This window comes from Miscanthus floridulus, chromosome 15 (assembly GCF_019320115.1).
Source record: "Miscanthus floridulus cultivar M001 chromosome 15, ASM1932011v1, whole genome shotgun sequence".
Taxonomy (NCBI): domain Eukaryota; kingdom Viridiplantae; phylum Streptophyta; class Magnoliopsida; order Poales; family Poaceae; genus Miscanthus; species Miscanthus floridulus.
In genome coordinates this window covers 19,685,615-19,703,259 of record NC_089594.1, presented here as the reverse complement: position 1 = coordinate 19,703,259, position 17,645 = coordinate 19,685,615, and the positions used below count along the sequence as shown (strand labels likewise).

Here is a 17,645-nt window from a genome sequence, read left to right as displayed (position 1 = left end):
TTTATTTTATTTTTTTGATATTTTTCCTTCACTTAGGAGCACAAAAGAAGTAACCACAGAAAATATGAGCTCAAACAAGTGAAAGACGTGGCCTGTGGAAATTTCAGAAGACGTGCTCAAAATCGACAAAAAGCTTGTGACCACAAAAAGATGATCTTGTGACCACTTTTTGACCAATCTAAAATTTTCGAACCCTGGCAAAGCGGGGGATGGACGGATCCGGAATTTTTTTCTGATTGATTTGCATATATGGAACGTCGAAAACGGAGTTCGTATGCGAAAACTAAACCAGTTTTAAGAATGAGCTCCAAATTAGAGGACAAAACGGGAACAATAATTTCAAACAGTATTTTCAAGTAGTAAATAATCTCAACTGAAAAAGTTGTCAACTACAAAGTTTCATAACTTTTCGAGATCTACAACTTTCATTTTGATTGTTTCTTCATCCAAGGTCGTTTAAAAAATTTGAATTTTAGTGCTTACTTTTTAATATTCGACGTCCATTTGTAGAGGCACTTCATTTTTGAGCCACCCCTATAAATCAATTTGTTGGGGCGACTGGATATTGAGCCGCCCCTACAAATCAATTTATAGGGCCCTACAAATCGGGCCATTTATAGGGGTGGCTGATAACACCGGCCGCCCCTACAAATTGATTTGTAAGAGCGGCTCATTTAGCAACCATTTGTAGGAGCGGCTCTATCACCAGCCGCCCCTAAAAAAAAATTCGTCCTGTTGCTAAAAAAAACGTTTTTTACGTAGTGGTAGGATCAACATCCATAGCATTACCTCCCTCTGGCTTCTCAACAGGCTGCGGCAACACTACAGTGTGCTCACCAGTCACGGCATCAACTCGTGCTTGGATAAAGTGGGCCTCAGGGTTCTCACGTTTCTTCCACTCCTGGTACATCTGGACCAGGTGTGGCTCAGTTCTACAAGAGCGAGACCAATGGTTCATAGAGCCACAACGAAAACAACCCTTGTTAGGGTGCTCAGACCCACCTGCATCACCTTTCTGGGCCTTGCCTTCACCTTGGCTATTAGGCTTCTGGCCTTTGTTAGGCTGCTTTTTGAATTTCCAATCGTTCTGTCCCTGTTTCTTGCTGTTTGGATTGCCTTTCTTAAAAAAGGTCTTAGACTTCTTATGGAAGCTTGCATGTGCTTCAGGCAAAGCATTAGCACCAACAGGGCGCATGTTAAAAATTTTCATCAGAAGTTCATTCTGAGTCTCAGCAGCAAGAAGGACATTTATCAGTTCAGAGTACTTTCTGTACCTATTGTTACGTGCTGCTGGAGCACCATATTAGCAGGATGGAAAGTCTCAAGAGTCTTCTCTATCATCTCCGCATCTGTGATTTTCTGCCCACAGAAGCGAAGTTGGCCAACAATGCGGTGAAGTGCAGAATTATAAGCCTCCAGAGTCTTGTAGTCAAGAAAGCGTAGCTGTGTCCAGTCACGCCTAGCCTGAGGAAGAATCACAGTCTTCTGCTTGCTAAAACGGTCCTCGAGTGCCTGCCACAACGTGAGCGAGTCACGCACCTCAAGATACTCCTGCTTGAGGTCCTTGTGAATGTGGTGCCTCGAAAGATCGCGATGCCTTTGCGATCTCATGCTTTGGAATAGCAGGAGCACCCTCAGCACGTGGAGTGATCGTGTGAGTCAGTTGCATGGCTGCCAGGTGGAAACGACAATCCACAACCCAGGTCTGGTAATTCTTGCCATTCAACATGAGGTAGTCAAACTGCCTTTTCGTGACTTCATCCATTGCCTTTATGATCATGTAAAAACACTTCAGGTAAGTATACATGAATATTACTTAGATTAGATCAATCAGCTAGTGTAATGGTCGTGTGTAAACTCATCATTTTTAATGCATTCTTATGACTTTTCCATTAACAGGGGGACTTATAATGAATCTAAGCATGTATTAAGCCATAGAAAAACAACTCTGTAATAAACGCAAGGAAATAAACATTAAACACTTCACGGCTATACAGCTTCGGAGCCTAAATCGATCTGCAAAATCTCAACCGGCGTACGCGCAAGCGTTGGGTTGGCCGGTGATGATGTAGTATGTGCATAAAAAAGACAGCCATCTAACCAATCTGATCGATTACGTTGGTTCAGTAGATGCACACAGGACCAAAAAAATCCAATCTACATTGATTTGCCCATGAGAAAAGGGTTCAGGCAATCACGCTGGCCACCACCAGGCAATAGCAAAAAGCATGCATGCAAGGAAATCGCTAATAATAGATCGCTTCAGTCAGGTTGCAGGGCCGGGTAGCGGTGCCGTAGTTTAATGTAGATGCAAAAAACCGATCACATCTACTATTAAAAAAAACATACTAGATACGAAACAATTCTTGCTAAAAGCAAAAGCCTATACAATCAAGAAGTACAGATTCGACCGACCAACTAAATCCATCAAAGGGGAATTCGGTGGAAATGATCACGAACAACGTACCTTTGAGTGGTAGAGCTGCTGATAACGTGTTAAGATCCAGGTGTCGTCGTGGATCTCCTGATCCAAACTCCCCTCCTGATAGCAGATTAGGTGTGTAGAAGATGGTAGATGACCCGTCTCCCTTCCCGACCCAAAAGTAGCACACACGAGAGACGGGGAAACGTGGAAGTAATTGATCTCTTATCATTAAATTAGATGGGTACAAGTTCCTTTATATAGTGTCCACCCTTCAGGGGTATATATGGTATGAGCCCATAATTAAGGTACCCTAGGGATATCTTAACAACATCAACATATCTTCCATGTACTCTCAGATGACCTCAAGTTAGTTATACCACGTATATATGGCACACATGCACGAAAGCGTAGGGATTTGTGTGACTAGTACAGTGCCCGTGCTAATGCTATGGCTTCATTTCAGAGATGCACATGAAAACAACCAAACGATGATATTTTTTTCGTGCTAATGCTACGGTGACCTTCAGTGGTATAAATCAAACATTTAAAAGATAATATGTGCGGTGACAAAGCATAGATATGGTATGTTTAAGATTCACTAAAAACAACGTACACAGCAAGGTGTGTGCGAAGCACCTTTCTACCAAAATCTTCTCTACATCTAGCAAGCATGAGATGATCCAGGCAATTGCGGAGCGAGCTTTGTCGATGTTTTCCATCATGATGCTTTTCACTTGTTTGACCTGAGCCTTCACTTTGGACAGCTTACTCACCTCCTCTGGGTGATCAGTACAGTACTGCATCTGGTCTCTAAGCCTCAACCTATATTGCCAGTCCCCAAGCATGCCCACAGTGAGGATTAAAAAAAAGGGTAGTGTACAGTATTGGAAATGCATCTGAAAGTCTGAAAAAAAAAATTCTTGTTCTTGCAGACAAAGAATGAGAACTGTTACCCGAAATCTCGGGTGAGACTGTTGGCTGTAGCTGTTGCTGCTTTGCCCCCTGCATATCTCTTGTTAAAGTCCTCCTTGATCATCCCCAGGAAGACCATAGGAATCTGCCGCCCAGCTGACTCAATTGCGACGACGCGGTATGCTGCAATTTGACTTCAGTTATTAACCTAGGTGGAGTTGAGCAAACATAAATAATGTTTCTGTGCATCTTCTTATGTTATCACAAAAGTGCCAATAATACATGAGGAGTATTTGTACAACAATCTTTTTATCTTATACACATGCCACATTTTTCTAAACAGAAAAATGCATAACCATTTTCTAGAATACAATGACAAGGATACAAAACTTGTATATGAAAAATAATCAGTCATCCTAATGATGTAACAGCATGTAGATATAATGTTAGAATCAGACATCCTGCAGATCATTCAGACCACCTAATGGCGATATAAGTATTTCCAGTTCCCTGTTTTCTTAACCAAAATAACAATATAATTATTTATTGAAGCAACCAATATAGCAGCAACAAAGGGAAGATTGTGAACAGTAGTCTGTAGTTCTGAATAAAAGCAATGTGTTTTTGTACTTCTGAAGAAATCGACAACTTAATTTCTATAGAAGTTCGAAATCATATACTAACTGTGCACCTTCTATAACCCCGAAACAGTTCATGATAATCGGTAGCATGTCACTTGTAGTCAGAAAATCATGAGATGCAACAAGTTACATCAATTTGCTACGAAACCATCACTTCTCATTGGATAGTACCTGGCACACTAATTTGCAAAGTAGTAATCTGTAGTCTCAAATATCAGTAGGGCTTAGTAGGAGCTAGAGTGGTGCAATCCTAAGCTGGAGAGAGTAAAAGCCATGTCTAATGATGAAACGACCATGTATCCAAACCAGTCCTATCACAAGTAAATTTGCACCAGCATTCACGATGAATGATCTCATGCAAATAAACCGGCTGTCGATCTTCTGCAGGGCTGGACTAAACTGAGCTAGTGCGTCACCCTTGTAGTCATGATTTCCCATAACTGAAAACGCCCGCGTGCACGATGAAGCCTCAGTGAACATATAATACAAGAGTATTTTCCGTTGTCGCATCGATACAAGAGGAATAGAACTGGTAATAGAAGAGCGCGAGTTTCAGGTTTAGTTACCTAGGTACCACGGCTTCTGTAAGCTGTTCGCCCTGTAGATGTCCGTGAAGGATTGCTCAAACGCGTCGTCATCAACGCCCGTCAGCCCGGTGTCGTAGAAGTTGACCCCGGTGGATACCATGAAGTCGATGTCGAGCTTCTCCCCAACCCTTCCCATCTGCAGGAAATTTGCTGATTACTACTGCTGCTCTTACCAGTATTACAGTCCCCAGAGGTAAATTTTCACATCAGATTGGTCAGTTGAGTAAAATCTTCTATCCTATCCCTGTGATTCGTAGATCGTAGATCCACAAGTGCCGGGAGTTTTTTCTTTTGGTCCATTTCCACAGATGCGCAGCAACAAACAGGATAAAAAAAATCACGAGCACGTGCCACTTGGAGCAGGGCGTCGACGCCTTGACGCATAAATAAACAAATCTGATGGAACAACTGTCAACTGGCGATCTATTGTACCCTGCCAGACAGTTTCATTCCCACGCCTTTTCTGCCTAACAATAGGAAAACAACCACCTGATTCCCTGGATTCCGGGCTCCCTATCCTGCCTGATTTGCTGACCACACATTTCTACCCCGACGAACACGAACGGATCATACACGGGAGGAGGCCGGAGCCCGAGGGAGATGAACATGCTTGTTACCTGCTCGGCGACCTAGAACTGGTTGCACTCCCCCTTGCGGCCCCAGTCCCCGACGATGAGCAGGCTCAGCGACCCGTCGTTCTTGGCTGGGTGCTCCAGCCGGAGCAGCGCGGCCGCGGCCAGGACGGCGAGGACCATGGCAGCGCCGCCCTTCGTCATGGCCTTCACGGCGCACCCGGAGCAAGAACGAACCGCACGGGCGGGAGGCCGAGCGCCCATCCTTGCGCCCCCCTGCGGGCTCCATCTGCGGCGGGGCGGCCCTCCCTCTCCTGCTTCCCTGCGGAATCGGGATCTGGAGGCGGCGGCTAGGGTTTTGGCTCGCAGCGCCGCGGGCCGCCGAGGGGGACAGCGCGGGCACGACAGCGCACGGGCGACGCCAGCTGGGGTAGGGCTCGATTAGGCGAGAAGGGCGGGGATCGGGAGGACGGGAATTTGGGTGGGGATTTCTACGGGAGTGGCGAGCGCTCGGGGGAAGGAGAAGGAGGACGATGTTCTGACCCTTTGTTTTCTCGAAAAAAAAGGGAAAACAATGTGGGGGCTGGGAATCGAACCAGGGTCATGGAGTGTTTGAACCGTGGCTGCGGGGCGCGGACGTGAGGGCTTGGGCGTGGAGGTGAGAAGGCTGGCATCACACATCAAAGATCGGCCGTTGGATTAGTTTTTGCGTCTTATTAGCCCATGATTTTAATTGCGATGAATTTTTATGTGTATTTTTCTAGGTGCACAATGGTTGGAGACTCTCGATGAGGGACGTTTTCGTGGGTAGACCTAGTATAATTTTGATTGGTCTGTTATAACAGAGATTAATATATAATCTCGAATGGCAAAATTAATAAGTTGAGGTAAAGCCTAAGATCTGCAGATGAATAGTGTACTCCGAACGGAATTGTGACGACCAGGCTACCGTACCGGCGAATTTCCCTCGTACGTATGAAACTAAACTGAAATTTATCGAGTAGTGTCACAGCAAAAGTGTCATAGATAGGGACCTCAAGTCGGCAGCATGTATCGTGTGTATGCATGTCTGCGCAGTAGGAACGGAAAATTTCATTCGTTACTCGCTACTTAACGCACTAAATTAAGGAACACATCATGATGCATGTCAGCAAATAAATTGATAAATAAACTTGCACAATTGCACTATACTAGTCAAAATTTTGTAGCCTATCTGAAGAAAAGGCCGAACAAAACGTAGCAAAGCCCAAGAAAGGACTTGTAGCCTATCTGAAGAATTCGAGTGCCTCATCCCAAATAACCGCGACAACTCCAAGCCCAGAGAGGTTTTCCATAGTTCCAGGGGTTCCCGCGGGGCGACATGCGCCACCGAACGCTCCAAGGCCCAATCACACTAATAACAGTACTAATGGCTACAAGTGGTAACATTCCAGAACAGAGCACACGGAGGATTGTCGTCCTTCCAGTCGTCCCATGCTCTTGCTTTCTCCTCCCCGGCATCCTCGTCCTCTCGCTCCGAACAACTAGCGCCATCTTGTGCCAGGCAGAGTTGGCTTCTTCGATCATCTTGGCGGTCCTTTCTTGCCATTTCTCCATCATTTTCATCTCCCGCAAACCAGCTTCTTCTATGCTCATTGTTGGCAGCCTATGATCCAAGCAACATAAAAGGGCAACACAGAAGTGAATCACAGGGTACTTCAGTACACTTCTACAGTGCCTCATGGCTCATGAACCGAAAAGGAACGGGCAATACTTACAGGCTAATATAGGGTTACTATCTGACTTATCAGTATGGAATTTTAGAGGATAATATCTATTATTGGTTTTTACCAGAAAATATCAAATGGATTAGCTTTTTATGTGATCATTGTCATAACCTATGGTCACATTTACAAGGAAAACTCGAAGTTTATTTATTAGCAACTGAGGAAACAACGCTGATTACACGTTCCACGATAACAACATTACCATTAGCACTTCAACAGAGATGCAGAATACAGAAAATGGAAAGCTTTGCAGTGTACAGGTGGTAGGCATATAACACTATCTTAAGTCATCATACCTGTAACCAGGCTGAAAAACTTGTGCTGCAATTCTTTCCCTTCCACTGGTTAGTCCCCCACCAACAAGGCTTGCAGGTCCGAGTATCAGGGGCTGGTGTTTGTGCTCATGAGCTTCTGAGACACTCGCTCTACCTTCGAGGATGTCTTGAGCTAATGTTGCGCAAGTGATCGGATCAGCTGGTTTGGAATATGGCACACGTTTGGCAGCATTATGGTGCCATGCTTCAGCCTTCTTTGTTCGTTCATCTAGCATTTCACGAGCAAACGCATTCCCGTCCTGAAGAAGTGGAAATTTTACAACAGACAATTCTTCTGTTTAGCAGAAGAAGTCTCTGTGCATCCAGTCTACTTGAAACAGCCATGTGTCAAAATAAACGAAGGCAAAAGTACCGGCAATTAATGGAAGTAGCTTTTACACATTTTTAACAGCCAGGTTTTCTTCATAAATACGAAGAAACTATTCAATACTAGATCCACTCAAATGACATATTTTTTGTAATTTCCCAAATTAAAAGAGAAACACATGGGATGAAATACATCCGGTTGTGTTCCGTAACAGTTGCCAATGTAAGAAAACAAGTTCTACAAAAGCATGGCAATCACAAGGCAGCACATCTTTGGTTAACCTTTAACAAATGCTATGTAGAAAATTGAGAAACCCAGCTAGCCTAAAACGTTGATATTGATCTATATGAAAGCTACAGTACTTATCACAACATTTTTCATAAGGCTGGTTCCAAGTTGAAAATTTCTCATTATATAGCTAACTACACTGTATCCAAATTGCAGAAAGCAGCATTCTATGCATTTATTCTATGCATTTATCATATTTATGTGAGACATGATAGCCTGAAATTCACTCCCACATTATCAGATGGGGAAAAATGTTACTGAAAATAATTTGCCTAAGATGCCACTGACAAGAAAATACCAAATCACTATCTTTGAGCATTACCTTTGCTTGCCTTTCCTTTACAGCTAGAAGCATTTCTTCTTCCTTCTTCAGCATGTCAAGAAGATCAAAAGCCTATATAGGGAAATAAATACAAACCTATTATAGTACAGCAACCAGCATATATTACTATAATTGCAAGTATACAATTTTTAAAACAGGGAAGCAGCATTGTGTAATAATTTTTGCCACATCAAACTAACCTTGCAGAGAGCCAATGAGATAGTAGCTAACCACGCCTGCAGCATAGGAAAGTAAATGAGAACCAAAACATATGTTCTGATTAATTATATTATAAAATGAAGTGCAAAGTAATAGAATATGATTTGGATGCACACATTGACAAGATATGAAACAAGATTAAAAAGAATTAGTTAGTCATGGGGTGGGGGGAGCAGAGAACAATGTTAAAAAATTTGAAGGCTTTGCAGTACAGATTTTATTGCTATGGGATAAATTTTATGGTAGCGCTGTGTCAGTGTTATCAGAGAGAACAAGAAAGATCCTCATCGGCTTGGTATGCACAAAAAGGAGCATCACAGGTCATGTAGGTATTTAAGAACCTAGCTAGTAGCTACACGCATCAAATTCATAAAGCTCCCTACAAGCATCACAGACTTAATAAATTAAAATAAGAGGTATCAGGGGGGAGGGGGCAAATTTTTATTATCTAAAGTCTAAATATCACATCTCATTCTAATTTGAATATGCTGAAAGATAGAACCAGAATAAACATATGATGAACACACAACAGCTTCAGTTGTGGGATGCTAACCTCTCTTTCTTCCTCCCCATCGTCTTCCAGATCATCTTCCTCCCCAGTTTCAATAGGAGCAGTTAAAGCAGCAGCCCTCAACGAGCATACACGCCTTTCTTTCCTCTCTTTGATCTCTTGGAGCTTTGTTTCTGAAGCCCTTTGACGTTTGAACCGGGCAACCTGGATCATGAAATAGTAAGGAGTGAACACTGGGGAACAAACCCACCCTAAACATGCTCGGGGTAAGAAGCCTATTCATTACAGATTATGCTAGCACGATGAGAGAACTATGTTCCATTTTACCCTGTTTCAATTGTAGAGGCAAACTGCTCATGATTCCTTGGCAAGTTGAATGGGAAAAAAAAATCAGTCAATCGGTCTCACCATGGAAGGTCAACCATGGAAGCCATTTTCTTATAGGGAGAAGAAGGACCTACACATGGTTTTTATTGACTTGGAGAAAGCTTATGATAAAATACCAAGGAATGTAATGTGGTGGGCTTTGGACAAACATAAAGTCCCAACGAAGTACGTCGGGCTCATTAAGGACATGTACAACAATGTTGTGACTAGAGTTCGAACAAGTGATGGAGACACGGATGACTTCCCGATTAGGATAGGACTACATCAAGGGTCAACTTTGAGCCCTTATTTGTTTGCCTTAGTGATGGATGAGGTCATAAGGGACATACAAGGGGACATCCCTTGGTGTATGCTTTTTGCGGACGATGTAGTGCTAGTTGATGAAAGCCAGACAGGAGTGAATCAAAAACTGAAGTTATGGCGGGAGACTTTGGAGTCCAAAGGTTTTAGACTCAGTAGAACTAAAACTGAGTATATGAGATGTGACTTCGGCACTACTACTCGGGAGGAGGAAGATATTAGTTTGGAAGGTCAAGTAGTGCCTAGGAAGGATACCTTTCGATATTTAGGATCAATGCTACAGAGAGACGGGGATATTGATGAAGATGTTAGCCATAGAATCAAAGCAGGATGAATGAAGTGGCGATAAGCATCTGGTGTCCTATATGACAAAAATGTACCACAAAAGCTAAAAGACAAGTTTTATAGGACGACGATTAGACCTGCTATGTTGTATGGTGCAGAATGTTGGCCTACGAAAAGACGACATGTTCAACAGATAAGTGTCGCGAAAATGCGTATGTTGCGTTGGATTTGCGGTCATACAAGAAGGGATCGAGTTCGGAACGATGATATACGTGATAGATTAGGGGTAGCACCAATTGAAGAAAACCTTGTCCAACACCGGTTGAGATGTCCAACGGAGAACTCCAGAGGCACCGGTGCGTAGTGGAATCCTAAGCCAGGATAGTAACGTGAAGAGAGGCAGAGGAAGACCGAAGTTGACTTGGGTAGAGACAATAAAAGGAGACTTAAAAGGACAGAATATACCCAAAGACTTAGCCTTAGATAGGAGTGCTTGGAAGACAGCTATTCACGTGCCTGAACCTTGATTGCTTCTGCTGAGTTTCAACTCTAGCCTACCCCAACTTGTTTGGGACTTAAAGGCTTTGTTGTTGTTGTTGTTGAGTCTCACCTTCTGTGCTCTTCTGTTAGCCATAGTATCAGGTTGCTTCTGTCTAGATAATTCTAGCTCATCCTCTGGAATAAGCTCCAGCACTTCAGATAGAGTGATGAATTCCTGTAGAGCGCAAAAGGATCTGTTCCTAATCCTATCCTATACTCTTATAAAGCTAAGCCCCACTCGAGATTTCTCTCAACATGCAAGCTATCAACATCAACAATCCACTAGAGTTTACAATTATAACCAACTAGCACATGTAATTATGATAGTTATCTCTTCATCCACTAACATGTATTTAGTTGTCCACATAGATGTGTCAAACCATTCCCGAAAATTAATTTAAGATAGTTTCATTCATATAACTATATATAAATATAAATAGTCTAAATTATCTGGAATCCCCGCAGCAACGCGCGGAGTATTCTCCTAGTTATTAATACATGAGAAACAGGTGACATGATGACAGAGAACTACCATGTGGGACATCTCTTACAAAAAACTGCTTCTAGAAAAACAATGTGACGTGGTAAATCACTAACCTTCAAATGGTCCTGTGATTCTTGAAGAATTGGGACCCGATCCTCATGTGCTATCTTCTCAGTCATTTCCGCAAGGTAGTATGGGACCTAAAATTCCAACAAGAGATCAGAGACATAATAATAACCTAACAAATGACGAATAAGTGAATCACCGAAACCTCCCTAGTACCCCACTATGTAACCCTTTAATTAGCTAATAAAAATTACTAATTAGTGATATATTTATTTATTATATTTTCTTTGTGTTAGTCTTTCTTTCGTATCGCAAAATAAATATTAATTTGGTTATTATTTATACTCTTACTAACTTAATACTCCCTCCGTTCTAAATTATAAGTCGCTTTGACTTTTTTTGGTTCATCCATTTTATTATGTATCTAGACATATTATTATGTACCAAAAAAGTCAAAGCGACTTATAATTTAAAACAGAGAGTATATATATATATATATATACACACACACACACACGCACATATTTTATCAATTTTATCATATGTGGTTATCATTGGTATAGCAAAACGGCACCGGTCAAATCGCTCCGTCCCTGTGTTCACGTGCCTGCACAAGCACAGTTCAGTGTACCTTCCTCTATCTCTCCTGAATCCTGATGGATGTTTCCTTTCCTCTCTCTCTCCTGAAGGATGTCGTGGCGGCCGGAGACTTGGCCGGCGTCAATATTTGTGGCCGGGCCAGATCGGAGCGGCCGGATCATCCGGACCGTAGACCACCGCGTCCTGCTCTGTCTGCAGTCTGCACTGAAAAGATGAGCAGAGCTAGTAATAAACGAGTAGTACGAGTATATGCATAGACAGTGCAATATAACCAGGCGGAGAAAGATTAACTTTGCACCGAACTGTCATGCTTCCATTAACATTACAACATCATCAGTACAACAGAAGTAAACAAAGGCCGTAGCAGCTCCGGAAGAGCAGCGGCGGCGGCGGCACACAGTTCCTACAATACAGGCACCACCTGTGCCAGCAACAGCCCAGCCCAACACTGGCTTCACAAACAAACCACCTGCGATCTCGCCTGGCGAGAGATCAAGCGGCAGGATCATCTTTGGGGGCCTTGTTGCGCTGCACAGGACGCCACTCCATCTTCCTTCCCCTCTGACCCTGCTGCTGCCGGCCGACGCTCCTCATCTGGTGCTGCCACAAGTTCTGGTTCCTCTGCATGCTGCCACGGTTCCGCTGCTGGTTTTGCCCCTCGGCCTCGTTCTTCTGATTGCCACGGCCGCAGCCATTCCAATTGCTGCTGCTGCCACCGCCGCCACCTCCACCGTTCCAATTCCTGCCAGCTCCACCACTGACGCCACTGATCCATATCCTGCCACCGCCGGGCAGCATCCTTGCAGTCCCAGATGACGGGTGGCCTGGATCCACCCCCTGCTGCTGCCAGTTGTTGGATGGTCTACCTTCATGCAAGTTATTGTTACTGTTGTTTGGTGTGCAGGAAGGCTGGGCTCCGCGGACTGGATCTGGTATTTGAATTCCCTGGCCTCCCCAAGCAGGGTCAGGTGTCGGATTAGCTGGTTCCCCCCATCCAGTGGGTTTCAGATTAGGAACCGGCTGTCCCCATCCTGTGGGTATCAGATTGCCTATCGGTGCTCCCCAACTCATGGGTGTCAGGTTGTCCATGCCTCCCCAACCCAGGTCGGCTACCAAATCCAGGCCAGCTATCTTATCGAGGCCAGCAACCAACTCCGGGTCAACTGTGCAGTGGTTATCGACCTCATCGATGTATATATCAGGGTCTAGCACAGGATCCTCATAAGGTTCGCCAAAATATTTTGCCCTGAACCTTTCCTTTGCGTCCTCAAAATTCTTGAGCGCTCCTGAATCATCCCAGTCCATGACGTTTTTGAATAATATTTCAATAAATCGCTTGTTTTCGCAGAAGGTCTCCCAAGGAATGCCGTAAGCGTTGCGGCAGAATTCTCTTTCCCATAATGGGACTGGGCGGACCTTGTCCCCTGCGCATATGAAAAAATGGCTATCAGAATTCATGGTAGCACCACGGCAATGCAGAAAGACAAAAGATTCCCTGATGTACGGCATTCAGCAATCTGGAAGAACATAAATAGAATTGTCTTATAGCTAGATTAATTAATATTCCAACATGCAAATTTGGAAGACACCAGACTGAAATTTTAAATTAGTTCAGTAAACCAAATAGCCCAGAGATAAAAATTGTTACAATCATCCATGTTTTCGACTGCAGAGAATATTTGAATTGATCCATAATAAAGAAAGATAGCTATTATGTGGTCACTCAAGGTGTTGTCTAGACACATAAGTCATCAAACCAGCTCTTGTACTTGTTACGTTATCTGAGAAAACAAAAGGTGATGTCCTGCCATTATAATTTCATTGGCGGTGCTAGCTTTACATGTTGGCCGTGTGCCGCTCTCTAATTACCAGAAGGGATTGTTGTTTCCAAGATATGCTGACCTCTGCACCAGTAATGCTTGTTTCAGTAGGGAAATGGTGCCGATCATTTTGTTCTAAAAAATGATAAATAAACTACAACAAACTCTTCCAATATTTTAGAAACAAAAGTGGACAACTACACATATTACTGAAATAGTTAATGAAACCCCCCCAGGCAGCCATGATGTAAGAAATTAATGGCAATGAGAAGTTTCCAACACTGAAAGTGGAAAATCGAAATGCAGTTAAAAGGAAGAAGATCAAGAAAAGAAAAAAGTATGATTGCAAGAAACAAGCCGAGGTTCTATCTTTCATGTGCTTGTTCTGTTAGAAGAGCAATTTCCCACTATGTCGATGCTCTGGTGCTATGATGATGTGCTGTAACTTTATTTTGGTTCCAACACAAAAGTAAGTTTCCTAAAATTTGCACAAATCGAGAATGATAAGGGAAACCCTAACCTTAAAACCAAAACCATTTCCAGAAAGGGTAAAACTTAGCTTAACCATACAGCCCAACCCAACATCCTAGGATTACTATCTTCTGACGTTCTGAGCCTATAGCTACATGGTGCTTATACCCTCTTACAACACTCAAGATTAGGATATAAACTCATCAATCATACGGATGGTCTTCCACTTGCTCTTATTCATAAGAATGGAGATCAAGGGTGTGAAAGAAACATCAGACAGTAACACACGTAGCATGCTAAATCTACAACTAAAACATACGGATTGTCAACATCTACCCGGCAGGACCAAAACACTCGTGCGATCCATATCCGGCAGGCAAATAATCACCGCATAGAGACACTAGAAGACAAGTAAATAAAATGGAATAAAACTCACGGAATCACCGGTAGGCAAATAATCACCGCATGGAGACACTGGAAGGCAAGTAAATAAAATGGAATAAAACAAAAAGAGAATTATGAGAAGAGAAAGGAATTTATTGGAATATCACCACGCAATGATCATTATCGTGATCCAAATCTCGTTTGTCGTCCTTCGCGTTGCGTGTTGACAACAAATACTTTTTTCTCTTCTCTTCTATCTATATCTATCTACAACTAAAACATACGGATTGTCAACATCTACCCGGCAGAACCAAAACACTCATGCGATCCATATCCGACAAGCAAATAATCACTACATGGAGACACTGGAAGGCAAGTAAATAAAATGGAATAAAACTCACGGAATCACTGGCAGGCAAATAATCACCGCATAGAGACACTGGAAGGCAAGTAAATAAAATAGAATAAAACGGAAAGAGAATTATGGGAAGTGAAAGGAATTTATTGAAATATCACCACGCAATGATCATGATCGTGATCCAAATCTCGTTCGTTGTCCTTCGCGTTGCGTGTTGACAACAAATACTTTTTTTCCCATAAAATGAATTATTGCCATGCCTCATGTGGGCTAGGATATTGTAAGTCCGAGTATACATGTTTTGGCAAGGCAGAGCATGGATAAATTCAATTCGATGCCTGGCAATAAATTTTCAGCCTTTGAGGCAACTGATGTTTGTCGTAACTTTTAGACAACAAGCTCCAAGCCTAGCTTTTATTTCAGATTCATTACGATAATGAATGTGTTTCTAGACATTATCATGGTATAATACATGTGAAAAATTGAATTGATATATTCTTGATTTTGACTTGGCTAACAAACATCTCATTCAATTTATGTTGCACCCGTTGCAATGTACGGGCACTCACCTAGTAAGGGGAAACATTCATAATTCTGAGTTTGACCCAAAAATGGCAACATTGCTTCTAAAGGTAAGTATCTATCTCCTACACAGGTCATTCATTTAATGGTAATATAAATAGTAAGAAAAAAAGTGAAAATGTGTCTTACAGCATATCATAACTTTGAGGCCATATTGTTGCTTGGAAAGAAAAAAAAAGGTACAGACACCATGTGTGGGACCAATGGTAATCAGTAATTCCATTGGCAATTGTTACGATATGTCAACGGACATCAGTTACTTATTACCCAGGACAGAATAAGCAACTAGGCGTTACAACAAAGTGCGCAAAACGACAAAGTATACAAATCAAAGATGGCGCGAAAGGCGCAAAGTGAGCCATGGATCCGGAAGATCCTAGCCATTGAATCCATAGCGCGCAACGGGCATTTCAGTACTTGAAATCGAACGCAGTACATAACGGATACTAGCACTTCCATGCATCTTCAAAATACTACGCACTGTGTAGAGTTGCAGACTGGACTGTGTCTGAAAAGATGTTTTGAATCCCCACCTGTACAAGTACAACACTGCTATCTCGCAATTGCAGTGCCCTCCAAATTCCTATTCCCCCCAAAAAGAAAAGGATGTCCCCAATAGATGTGATAATCATGCAGAGATAAAATTTCTGGCATCTCATCGCGTAGTGGAAAGAACAGTTCATATACATGAGGAAGCATACAGCAACAGGCATGTTTAACCAGTAATAACTCTGATCCTAAGCTTGAATCAGTATCCAAATCATCTGATAAACAAAGAGTAAGGAGTAGATCTAGACATCGAGTAAGTTCAAATCCGATCGCAACCCAACAGACTACGGATGATACCACCCAAATCGGAACATCGGGTTCAGAGAGAGGGGGAAGAATCCGTCCGTACCGTTATCAGGCCGAGGCAGAGGAGGACGCGATATGCCGACGGAGTGCTCAGGGTCGCTATTCACGTCCCTCGACCGATTCCAGGCCGCCATCGTGAGGAGGAAGAGGAGGATCACCCCGCCCCAACTCCACGAACGGCTCACCGGAGCACCGGACGGCACCAGACGGAGCCACCCCAATGGCGAGCAACCGGAATCCGCCGCTCACAGAACAACCTCGCGGGACTGCCCGTGCCTATCCTGGAGGGGGAGTATATCGACGCCAGCTGAGTGCAGAAAAGGCAAGCGAGGTGCTGCCTGCGCGGCGAGCGCGTGAGGCACGAGGAAGACGACGCCGAGAATCCGAAACTGAAACCGGCGCGGAAACGTGCGGCGATCGGCCAAGGGCGGTGCCTTGCGAGATGAGATTCCGGAGAAAGTAGGAAGCGGCCCAGTAGGAAGCGGCCCAGGAGGAGACGCGGGAACGGACGGACCTGGTCGACGGCGTGGAGCCGTGACGCCCCGCCGAGGAAGGACGGCGGCGGGAGGCCGGCGTCGCCTTCCGCCGCCGCGTGGTTGAGCCGCATTTGCGACTGCGTCCTGTCGCCCGCCTCCTCCACCATCCCGATCGGGCGGGGTCGCCCAGATGCGAGTGAGAGATTGGCGGTAAAACCCTAGCGCGGCCAGCAGCAACGTGGCGGGGGATTGGGGACGGAGAAGAAGAACGAGGCCGACATGCTGCCAGAATGTTCTCCATGGTTCAGGGGCACGCACCTATGCGCCGTTATAAAAAAAATCAAATTACTCCATCCGTCACAAACTATGTATGGCTTTTGGTTTTCATATCACAAGTTTAACTCAATTTATAGAAAATATGTACAATATTTATATTTTTTAAAAAATTTATTAAAAGATTAGATTCAAAGATTTTTCCAATAATACCAATTATGTACTGTAAATATTAGTATTTTTTAATATATATTTTGTCAAAGTAGTTTCTCAAAAAGCTAAAACGATAGATATTTTTTGGATGGAGTGTTGGGGGCGTGCCCTGCCTATGGGCACTCTGAGAGGCTCAATCGCCGTCCTGGTTTCTCGTGGAAACAGAATAACGGGAGTTGGGCTCCGGCGCGCTCAGCATTTTGCTATAACGAAATGCGAGCGGGCTGGCCATGTGTGATAAGAAGGATGTGTCGAGTCCCCTTCTCGCCACAGCAAAGTGAGGGCGGCACTTGCCGTCCCATCCGCAGGCACCCCTTTTCGCTATAGCGGAAAGGTGGACTCTACGGCCGGGGCCGAGCCGTGTCTAGTTCTTTTCCTTTTCGCTCTAGCGACCGGCTCGCTGGCAAATCTGGTTATTCGCTTAGGCGGATAGCTGTTGGTAAGTTTGGTTAATCGTTTCTGCAGGTTTCGCTAAAGGAGGGCGTGCAGTCGGTCATGGCTATTCGCTTAGGTGAATAGCCATTAACAGTTTGGTCGATCGTTTCTGCAGGTTTCGCCAAAGGAGGGCGCGCAGTCGATCATGGCTATTCACTTAGGCGAGTAACCATTAACAGTTTGGTTGATCGTTTCCACAGGTTTCGCCAAAGAAGGAGCTGGCTACCTTCG

The 17,645-nt window shown here is 43.9% G+C and overlaps 2 protein-coding genes and 2 pseudogenes across 4 annotated transcripts; all 4 read right to left on the bottom strand.

Annotated features, from left to right (window-relative positions):
* Positions 1 to 754: 754 nt before the first annotated feature.
* Positions 755 to 1,765, bottom strand: LOC136507138 (uncharacterized). The gene is made up of 4 exons (XM_066501956.1): positions 1,598 to 1,765; positions 1,285 to 1,512; positions 999 to 1,222; positions 755 to 932 (listed from the first exon to the last, which is right to left on the bottom strand). The coding sequence occupies exons 1-4, from the start codon at positions 1,763 to 1,765 to the stop codon at positions 755 to 757; spliced, it is 798 nt and encodes a 265-aa protein (XP_066358053.1).
* A 1,187-nt stretch (positions 1,766 to 2,952) lies between these two features.
* LOC136509261 (uncharacterized) lies at positions 2,953 to 5,747 on the bottom strand (annotated as a pseudogene).
* A 654-nt stretch (positions 5,748 to 6,401) lies between these two features.
* LOC136508284 (PP2A regulatory subunit TAP46-like) lies at positions 6,402 to 11,906 on the bottom strand (annotated as a pseudogene).
* LOC136508283 (uncharacterized) lies at positions 11,834 to 16,783 on the bottom strand. 3 transcript variants are annotated; one of them, XM_066502934.1, is made up of 3 exons: positions 16,532 to 16,783; positions 16,061 to 16,406; positions 11,834 to 12,971 (listed from the first exon to the last, which is right to left on the bottom strand). In XM_066502934.1, the coding sequence occupies exons 2-3, from the start codon at positions 16,149 to 16,151 to the stop codon at positions 12,040 to 12,042; spliced, it is 1,023 nt and encodes a 340-aa protein (XP_066359031.1). In that variant the 5' UTR covers positions 16,152 to 16,406; positions 16,532 to 16,783; the 3' UTR covers positions 11,834 to 12,039. The 3 variants fall into 3 exon arrangements, with proteins under 3 accessions (XP_066359031.1, XP_066359032.1, XP_066359030.1); XM_066502935.1 differs by having other exon boundaries at positions 16,061 to 16,298; XM_066502933.1 differs by having other exon boundaries at positions 16,061 to 16,783.
* Positions 16,784 to 17,645: the final 862 nt, after the last annotated feature.

What these genes read in the sequence shown, in the direction of transcription:
- LOC136507138 (XM_066501956.1), bottom strand. Translation starts at nt 1,765, where the DNA reads ATGGATGAAGTCACGAAAAGGCAGTTTGACTACCTCATGTTGAATGGC. An exon ending in CAAAGCATGAGATCGCAAAG is followed by an intron (nt 1,513 to 1,597) that starts GCATCGCGATCT and finishes ACGTTGTGGCAG; the next exon opens with GCACTCGAGGACCGTTTTAG. An exon ending in ATATGGTGCTCCAGCAGCAC is followed by an intron (nt 1,223 to 1,284) that starts GTAACAATAGGT and finishes GCTGAGACTCAG; the next exon opens with AATGAACTTCTGATGAAAAT.
- LOC136508283 (XM_066502933.1), bottom strand. Translation starts at nt 16,151, where the DNA reads ATGGCGGCCTGGAATCGGTCGAGGGACGTGAATAGCGACCCTGAGCAC. An exon ending in TCTGCCTCGGCCTGATAACG is followed by an intron (nt 12,972 to 16,060) that starts GTACGGACGGAT and finishes TCATATGCGCAG; the next exon opens with GGGACAAGGTCCGCCCAGTC.